The sequence below is a fragment of the Poecilia formosa genome, unplaced genomic scaffold (assembly GCF_000485575.1).
Source record: "Poecilia formosa unplaced genomic scaffold, Poecilia_formosa-5.1.2 Scaffold441, whole genome shotgun sequence".
In the NCBI taxonomy this organism is placed as follows: domain Eukaryota; kingdom Metazoa; phylum Chordata; class Actinopteri; order Cyprinodontiformes; family Poeciliidae; genus Poecilia; species Poecilia formosa.
The window spans coordinates 330,559-340,918 of record NW_006800380.1 but is presented as its reverse complement, the minus strand read 5'-3'; the positions used below and the strand labels follow the sequence as shown (position 1 = coordinate 340,918).

Sequence of the window (10,360 nt, the reverse complement as noted above, 5' to 3'; positions counted from 1 at the left end):
TATTTTTTTTTTTTTTTTTTTTTTTTTTTGTCATAGTACTCCCAAGAATTTAAAACTACTTTCACCCCTGCTTAGTACACTAATTTTTCACCAGGGTCAGAATGCTCCCTGAAGGACTCTGTAATAAGGACCTGTTGAAAATATTTATGATTGCAAGCAAGAAGGCGATTACTAAATGTTGGCTCCAACCTAGACCCCCTTCTCTGAAGCTTCTTGTGAATATTATAAACCTGATCCACAATATGGAAATGTTGACTTTTACAATACATCTCCAGAAGGAGAATGGAGAGAGACTTTGGGAAAAATGGTATCATTTTATAGCCAAAGGTGTGTAACAATTAATTTTTGTGATCCATGTCACCCAGACACCTGGGAGTTTTCCACTCTGTTTATTTTTTGTGACTCCATACAGTGAAATGTCTATAAACTTGTAATGGTCATCAGTGTGACTGTCTGTTTCCTGCCCTAGCCCTCGTGTTTGATTGAATGTAACTTGTATGTTTAAAAACAAATAAAAATAAAGTATATTAAAACAAAAAAAGGAGATCTGCTGTCTGAGAAAGTATTAATCTATACATTTTCCATGCCGACACTATTTCTAGGTTTCGGGGTTCCTGCTGCTGTCTTCCAGCAGTGGGTGACTGGCAGGATTTACACTGGAAAAGGCAACTTTTCCAGCCATTCACACACATATTAACACATAGAAAACAAGGGTAAGTTAGAATGGCCAATCAACCCTTTTAGGTGTTTTTACATAAACATGTTAACAAAATGTACTTTTTATTAATTCTATGTTTACAACAGCTTTGCACAGCATCAATTTGAATAATCAAGCAGAGTTTTGTTGCAGTAGTATTTTTATTTTTCACTGGTGGTAAAAAGGTGAAACAAGGATTAATTCTTTTGGACAACAGGACCAGAATGTATTTTCTTGCTAAAGAATCTGGTATTACATGATGAGGCATGGAATCACTGAGCCAATATCACATCATACATACCATGAGTGGGAATAATGGATGTTGAGCATGTTGTACCAGTATGTCATGTATATCTACACAAGACTACTGGCTGTGTTAACCAAGGGTGTAGGAATAGTGAAGTGTGCCGCCTTTTTTAAGAAAGCAGTCAAGTTGATGGGTTCCAGGCTGGAGCTGACGCTGGCAGACCCCCACCAGGTCATCAAAGAGTAGGTCATTGTCATACACTTCAAGCATCATCTCATCATTTTCCAGAGCATGGAAGTAGTTGAACTCCTCTTCCCACCAGGGGTTGGCTGTGTCTTTACGAACAGCAGTCTTACCCAGGCTGGTTGCTCCACAGAACACCTTGACATAACCGTCAGCTGTTCCAAGCAGGTTAGAGGGAAGCTCGCTGGCCCGAAGATTGAAAAGCCTTAGCTGGGCCTGAGCCAAGCTGAGAGCACACAGGACCAGCAGCGCAACAGGAAAGTTGGAGACCATGACTCAAAAGTCGCTGAGGAAGAGAAGCAAATTCTGACTGAAGCCCATGTTCAATTTAAATTAAAAGTATACACGAGATTAATGAAAGGTACATGCCAGGAAGAGTAATTATGACCCAAAATTTTGAGGATAAGATTGAAAAAAAAATCCGTCATCAGATGTCTATTGTTTTGGTTTAAACTTTGAATTACAAAGATCAGCTAAATATAATACTTGTACTTTTCAGAGTATATAAGCATGCTCTTTTTACGCTGCCATTGCTTTTGTATCTACATGACTTGTAAACTAAATTAAACAAGTGATATTCAAGGCTTATTTTCATCATCATGATCTCACTCCTACGGACTTGTGTACACATTCTCTGTTCATTTGATTTAGTCCAGAATCCAAAATAAAATTATTTTGAGAGCAAACAAAAACTACATTAATAGGGATGTCTTACCTTCAGGTGGAATGCCTTGTTTCTCATTTCTACATATGAAGCTCTTATATTTAAAGACCAGTGGAGCTTCGATGTGGTTGATAAAAACCCCTCCCATTACACAGGCGGCTATTTTCCCAGAATTATGTAACATGACGAAAATAACTGAGACTGGTGGGATTTTCAGGTGATTTAGCAGATGGATTAGCTTTCTACAACTCTAAAGGACATTTTGTGGGATATAGATTTGCAACAGGTGTTAACAGGTACAAGTAAAGTGCAACCTTACAAGTAAAGCCACAATGCTTTTTGTTGTAAAGTGAATAAAATCCTGCTACGCCCTCTGGTTGACATGGTGTGCCACACAGCTTCTTACTGTCAGCAGCGTCTAACCAATTTTTGGTGAATATACAATGAAAGGACATAACTGTTGAAAAAAAACAGGTGATGGGATGCAGTAAGGAAATTACATATGCAACTATATATGTAATTACATTGTACATATGAAATGTTCAATGTAATGAACAATGTACATTCCATAGTCAAAACTCATCACCCTTCTGTCCTCAAACAAAAGAGCCCAGGTGAAAAAGGTATACTTTAAACCTAGTGTACTTTAACAAATGTAAGTATTAAGTGTGTATATTCCTATACATATATTCGAAGTATAATGAAAGTATACTTTTACCAATTTCAAAATTACAACTTTAAGCACACTTAAATATAATTGTACCAAAATACACTTTTGATATATTAAATACAAGTATACTCTAAATGAACAAAATATGTATTTTCCCAAGTGTAAATGTACACTTGCTCAAGTGTATATTTAAAATACATGTTGTGTGTATTATAAAATATATGCTCAAAATAGAATTTTTTAAAATTCACTTAACACACTTTACAATTAAACAGTTAGAAATATTGACATTTCAATATGTTTTAATTTAAATATCAGTGTATCTTTTTAGTAAGCTTGTAGTTTAGTAAAATATTAAAACAATTTTTTTCTCAATGTCAATATTGATAAATGCACAAACACCTAGCCCATGTAAAACATTTATTAAATTGAAGCACACCAATTGCAGCTTTAATTCACATTTCCTTTTTTCATTTCTAAATCTAACACAATGTGGAAATAAAAGTACATGCAGAAAAAAATGCAAAATATTGAAACTAAGTTGTGCAACAACGTTATTAATCAGGTGGCCTCTCAAACATTATCGAATGAGATGGTAACATGTTACATTGTATGCAAAATAAATGTTATACATTAAAAGAATAATTAATTCCAAAATTAATGTAATTATACATTTTTTATATTGAAATAAAAGAATGCATAAAGCACATAATATCAAATTGTGTGGCTCTTTCACAAGAACAGAACAGATAAAATAAACTTTGTGACACTTCATAAGAAGTGTTACAAAAACACTTCTTTTTTGCACCGTTTCTTATTAATATAAAGAAACGGTGCAAACATACATAACATAAGCTACATATTTTAAGATACTTTCATTAAAGTGTGTCTTTCAAAATGTTTAAAAACCTAAATCTGTCGTAAAACAGGAGCTGAAACGACATTTTGTCTCAAAATGTATGTCATTTTGAGAGACAAAATGGCATACATTTTGTCTCTCAAGTTAACCACCACACATTTACGTTGGGGTGAGTCAGGATTCACAGCAAAGACATTGTTGGTGTGAGACACCTCATTTATAAATGTGGATGATATGTTAAGCTCGACATCTCTACAAACCTTTCCTTTGTCCTTAGCTAGCTCTTTAACTATAACACAGAAGTCATTTGTAGGAGATGCTGAAGAGTTCACATTGTCAGGTATATAAGCAATAAGGGTCATAATTTAACATATTGTTCCATCAATTAGCTGGACTACTGAATTATTTCTCTTTTAAGGGTAGTGTTGTTATGTGAATGATAAAACACTGCTACAGATGAAACGGTCATAAAAAAGAAACCTGAATGAACTTTCACTCCTATGTATTGTTCAATAGCCATCCTATGTAACACAGATGTCCTACCTTTTAGAGGGCATCCAAAACCTCTTACATTATTTTAAAACTGCTTTGATTTATGTCTGAAGCTACAGCTACTTTGTAGTTTGTCAAATAATTTCCTTACACTATCATCAGCAGTTTCCATAGTAATATCTGCCTTTATTGAGAGACTTCTTGTTAGGATCTGTGTAGTTTTTCTGTTAGTCCAGTTTCCCCTGTGAATCTGTCTTCCCTGTTGATTGCGCCCAGCTGTATCCCGTTCCCTGATTACCTTCCCTGTGTATTTAACCCCACCTGTTGTCTTTGTCTGTGTCGGATCCTCGTCGTATGTATTGTAGTCAGTCAGTGTCACGTTTTGGTTCGCTCCAGTAGAACTGTTTAGTCCTGGATAGCGTTAGCTCTCGTTTCAGTCCTGTGTATCAGTTGCTACCGGTATTTGGCTGTGTGCCTGTCTTTCTGCCGTGCTGCCTGTTTTTGGACTGTGAGCATCATCATTAAATATATTCATCTTCTTCATCACCATAACCTGGGTCTCAGCGTCTCTCCTCACCACCAACCATACCACCGCATGACACTTCTCCACCTAAGAAATCTTTTCACTATTTGAGTTGGCACATGTGTTGTCCCATTGAAGAACTTAAGCAATGTTCCATTAAATGATTCAAATGGAAATGTGGATGTTGCCCACAGAGGGCCCCAGTTGCGCACACTTGCTGCCAAGTGCATAAACAAATTAATATTAAAAGAAACATTAACAGCGCCATATCGTTTCTCAAGGTTAATTACAAACTTTCGTAGAGCCTTTTCTGCAACATCCACATGGCTCCCTTTGATGGCATCCTGTAGCAGAGAGTGCATTGCAAAAACTAATAAAAATAGATGATTCCAGTACTTCCTTTTCAGAATTTCACTTAAAACAGGCAAATCATAAAATAACAAAAAATGACCTATGCTCAGATGCCTTCCAGAATTTTCTGTCCTTGACTGACCTTGGTGTACTTGTGACCTTCACAGGTGGACAAATTGCCATTAATCCCTGGTCTACGTCACTGACCTTTGAACCCAGGTACCAATCTTCATCATGATGCTTGGTGTCAAGCCACAGAGATGTCATCTGTTTAGTCACACCCAGGCAGACATTGTGCTGGTACTCAGGAACAAATCCACTGATCATGTTGAAGCTCTCTAGTTCCATCAAAGGGGATGGGCCTTTCACTCCCATTACTGGATTAGCAGGTGTTGCCAGCACAGCATGCTGAAAATGATCTCTCTCAGACCTTAAAGGTGGTTCTGGGTTTTCCCAGATGTATGCACCACCACCTTTGTGGAGACAGAAGTCACATCCGTACTTGCCATTGAACTGTTTGGTGTTCCTCAAGAGTGGGCAGGCAACAGAATCTGAGGAACAAAGTAGTAAGTGAACTTTGCTTGTATGCTCGATGTTTTCAGAGTCCAACCGTTTAATTCCAACTTCTTCCAGTTTTCTGAGCTGTGAAACAAAAGCATTTAACAACGTGACCATATTTGGTTTGCTTTTACCAAACCATAAACATGGTACACAAAGGTTTTGACAATCTTTTGGGAATAGCTCTATGATTTGACACTGAATTGGCACAGCTGAATGTTTTTACTATTGAAAACTGGAATTCTGGAATTCCATCGCAGTTCCAAATGATTGACATGTCTTCAGGCCCTACTTGTCCACTCTTCTTGAGTTTTTATGTATTTTGAATATCTGAAATGATTCCTGGAATTGATTCAGTTTTATTTAAATGCATGTAAGGTTTCTGAAGAGAGTCCACCATTTGTTTTTCTAGACTAAGTACAAGAAAGTATTCTCCCAACCTTAATTTTTTTCTGATATGAAATTCAGCTTCACAATAGTTACAGTTTTTATGAGCTACTTCACTTGGTCCCATGTAGGTTTCACAGTCGATGCAATAAAAATGGGGAACATACTGGCCAAACTGTCAATATAGGCTTTGTTAAAAAGATATGTGGTTGTTGGCACCATGCCAAGGAAATGTTCATTGAACATTGCAAGAAGATCCTCAAGAGCTACTCCAGTCAAATTGTGCCTCAGTACATATGACATGAGTAACAAACAGCAGACTCTGTCCTTTAGTGAGTATAGCACCAGGGTAAACTGAGTCATCATCATGGCATATATACATTAGATTACAACGTATATTAATTTGACAGTTAAAGAAAATTTAAAAATATTACAAAATATTCACAATGTCTTTCTATGAATACATATCATGTACAAATTTCTAATACCATATCATAGTGCATCAATATCAAACTAAATGGTTTTACACTTATTTGGTTTACATCTTCATTTCCTTCTGTGCTTTTCCCGTCTCCTAATCGCTGTTCATATCCACTTCCAAAATCTTGATCTGTGTCCTCTGCACTTTCATCATTTAAAAGTCCTTCGTCTTGTATTCTTCTATCATCTTGCCCTGTGTCTTCTTCTCCACTACCACCATCTTGCATGTTTTCTTCATGTTGTCCACTTAAATTATGTCTCTCTCTAAGACAGTGTTTCTCAACTCTGGTCCTACCGCCCCCCTGCCCTGCATGTTTTAGGTGTTTCCCTTCTGCCACACCTGAATTGTATCTCTGGGTGATTAACAGGCTTCTGCAGCACTTGATGGTTATGCAATCATTTGAATCAGCTGTTCTGGAATAGAGGCACATCTAAAACATGCAGAGCAGGGGGGGCGGTGAGGACCAGGGTTGAGAAACACTGCTCTAAGATCTTGCAAATTTTTATTGTCTTCCTCATCTTCATATTTTCTATCATCAAAAATGGATTAATTTGCTGATGTTCCATCTTGTACGCATGTAACCGTCTCATCTTCATCAACATCTTGCTCCACGTTACCTGCTTTATGGTCCGGGAGCCAAATCTGAGAAAAATATGAAATCGTCAAGTGGATCTAAAAGAACAACAATTTATATAAAAACTATAAAAATCCTAGGTCATCAAATAACCATCATGCCAACCCATCCTGTTGTACAGAGATAAGTGTATCTATAAGAGGATGGCTATACCACATAGCCTGAAGCCTTACAGCCTGTAACATTAAAAAAAATGCAATAATCCTCCCCTTGCTGTCAAACATTTCATAAACATTTTTACATTTTTCATGCATTTACCTGATTTTTTTTCTTCTGTGTGCAGATGTTCTAGGAAATGCAGATTCCTGCAAAAAAGAAATCTCTTGTAGGAAGCTTTGTCCTTTTTCTGTTTAAACATTGAAATTGTGCTGAACAGGCAGTGCTAACAAGAAAACAGTATTTCTAATAGCCTATATCCCGTACAATTGTTATACTGAATCAAAAAGAAAGGATTTGTGAATCAGAATTATGTCAGCATGACGGTCAGAAAGCTAAACAAATAACCCGCAAAATTATTTAAGTCTTCGAGCTGCGGTGTAAGACACTGTTTCTGTTCTCGCTGTTGAACCGCTGCTACGCTACAGGTAGTAATATTTCACAGACGGAGCTTCGCTTCTGCTCCACCTGGTAGTGACTCACACCGAACCTGTTTGAAGCTGCAGCATATAACTTATAAAACATAAATTTTACATAGGTATTAAAATTTTCGCTGTCCTAACATGATAGGTTATTATTTTTGGAGAAAATCTCATCAACATATATATTTCCACTAAATAAGAGGCAAAAAAAAAAGTTTGATAAAGGAAAAGCCTCTCAGACCCTGAGCCAAACAGCACCAAACAATTTTTTTATATTAGACATTTAATTTAATTTCACATAATTATCATGGTAGAAGCCATGTGTTTGTTAAATACTAAATGAAACATATTTACCGTGTTTGTTGTTTGTTGTAAATGACGTATACTCACAAAGAACGAGGTAATTAGTCCAAGTTTGTCGTTTATTGAATGTTCAGGCTGTAATGAGCCACAGCAAACAAAGGTAAAACAACCTGAACAGGTGATCAACTCTAAACCACTCGCACGTTTTTATTCTCCGTCTCTCTCTGTCGTTTAAGCACACCCGTTGCTATGGCAACCTCCTGCGCTCCTCAAGTCGACCAGATATTATGTTAAAAACATAACATTCAGACCGTTATGATATCAGGTTTTCAGGCTTGATATTTATTTTGCGATCATTAATAAGCCTCTCATGAAACAGCGGTGGTTGATTAGTTAATTTTAAACTCCTGCTCTGCTCGTTATTTTGGTAATGGAACCGAAACGCACAGAATTGCGCAACACCTTGTTGAAACAATAATCACTGAGATTATTATTATTATTGGGTCATTAATTTGAACATGTTTTGTTTGTTTGTTTGTTTGTTGTTGTTTTTGTTCTTTAAGAAAGTTACGAACGTTTTAAGCCAATCAAAGGAGGACGTCCTGGTCTCAGCGTCCTGGCTGCGTTCAGTTTGTCTCCTGATGCCGAGATCGACTCAAAACCCTTCCACGATCGACGTGTTATTGGACCCCTGCTCTAGCAAAGCACGAACAGCTCAGAAACAATATGAAAAGGGAAAAAAGTTATTTATTTACTGATTAAGACGTGTTTTAGATTGTTCTTGAAAAACTAATCAGTCACGGCTGCACAGTGAACCCATTGATTCTTTACAGCAGACAGCCGCTCCCCTCTCTTGCAGGAACTGCGTACCCCCGCTAAATCTTTTAGGGGTATTTAGTACCCTACCGTACCCCCTTACTTTCATCCCTGGATATAGGTCATATTATATGAGAGAGGGATCACTCTCTCTTTTGCTCTCAGTAAGTACATACATACATGATAATCCTAAAGGTTTTGGCCCACTTGCCTTGACTCTCAGACATTTGGTGACCTATTTGTGCTATATACTTTTGGATCTGCAGACCCTGATTCGTCAGTTTATTTGACCTAACACTTTGTAGTGGCTGTGGTTCACAAAACTCCTACATGCATAAGTTCTTAATTTCATACACAAGTGTCCATACAAGTGATTGTAACAGACAATTAAGAGAATTTGAATTTGTATGCAAATCCCTTGGCCCATATATTGTACATTACTTTTTCCCAGTGGATAAAAATTGTTGTAGACAATTGTTGTCATATTTTATATATTTTTGGGGTTCCCACTGGGAGATAATCCTCAAACTAAGTATTAAATTTCCTTTGTCCTTTCCCTCTCTCTAGTTTCTACAGCACTTCTTGGCTGGAAGTCCAGTCTCTGTTTCCAAGAGGGCTTTCATGCGCATAAACAGGTGACCATTTTTGTGCAGGTACTGGTATTCACAAAAGAGGTCCTTGCTCAGTCCACCTTGACTGGGAAATTTCTTCCAGGGGGAACACAAAAGAAACAACTGGATCCAAAGAAGGTGCAGGCCATAACTGGTAAGTTAACTAGAGTACATATAAAATGTAATGTTGCTTTTTTGATTCATCACCAAATACTCTAACTCAAGATGTTCAACTTAAAACGTTCTTTTATTTTGGGTCTTTGTTTTTGAATTTTAAAAGTGCTTTTATTTAGGTTCTTAAAAGAAATATTCTTGTTTTGTAGTCACACTAAAATTTTTATGTTCATTGTGTTCTTATTTTGACCTGAAAACTTATAATTTAAGTAAAGTTTAGAATGTCTTGATTAAAATTAGACCGTTTTAAAATGTCTGTAATAAAACAATATTTGAATTACCTTGAACATCTTGTGAAATTAATCTTTCCATGTAATTGTAGCCACCCTAACCCACCCAGAGCCGCCGGAGGTCCCGGCCCCTGGGCCAAGCCATCATCGCCGCCTTCAATCTCCGCCTGTCCCCGGGCCGTGGCAGCGCGCACCTCAGTCTCCGCCTCCGGAGTTCCCCGTGCCCGCTGCTGGTAAGCAGCCTCCCATTGTTCTGTCCCTTGGATTTAATGACAATTCATTAAATCATCATCACTTTACCTGGGTCTGCCTGCGTCCTACCTCACCACCACCATCTCCCAATCATGACACAAAAATGTTTTGTACATATTTGTTAAAACTATCACTATGTCGACACAGTCTAATATAAGACAGATAATCTGTGAAAGGATGGTTGTGACAGGATATTGCTGCTTCCAGTCAGAAACAACCAATTAGACACAGGAGGAAGATCTTGGTGCTGTCAGTAACTCTCATGTGTGCACTGTCTTGCATGCTAATGGCAGAGACGCAACTAACTGCTCCAGAAAAAGTGTTCATCTGTTGTCATCAGTGGCTATGTTAACTAGCCTGGAGTATTCATGACACATTGTGTTGTGGTGAACCAGTTGTAGTGTAGCAGAGAACAAGGAGGAGGTTATGAGCAATGCTTACATGAAGGTGATTGATAGCGCCAAGACTCTCCTCCTGACTCTGGTTGCTTGTTTCTGACAGAACTGTGTATTTCTGCAAGTAAAAGCAGGTCCCTGGGAGAAGGCAGAAGAGCTCAATTTCTTCACAGATAATCTCATACCATACCTTCA

General features: G+C 37.5%; 2 protein-coding genes across 2 annotated transcripts in view; one reads left to right on the top strand and one right to left on the bottom strand.

Annotated features, from left to right (window-relative positions):
• The window catches only part of fam151b (family with sequence similarity 151 member B), an 87,461-nt gene that overhangs the window by 33,380 nt on the left and 43,721 nt on the right, over window positions 1-10,360 (top strand). The window lies entirely within an intron of this gene.
• On the bottom strand, window positions 840-1,995 carry LOC107833745 (perforin-1-like). Its single transcript, XM_016663751.1, has 2 exons — window positions 1,903-1,995; window positions 840-1,473 (listed from the first exon to the last, which is right to left on the bottom strand). The coding sequence occupies exon 2, from the start codon at window positions 1,458-1,460 to the stop codon at window positions 1,074-1,076; it is 387 nt and encodes a 128-aa protein (XP_016519237.1). The 5' UTR covers window positions 1,461-1,473; window positions 1,903-1,995; the 3' UTR covers window positions 840-1,073.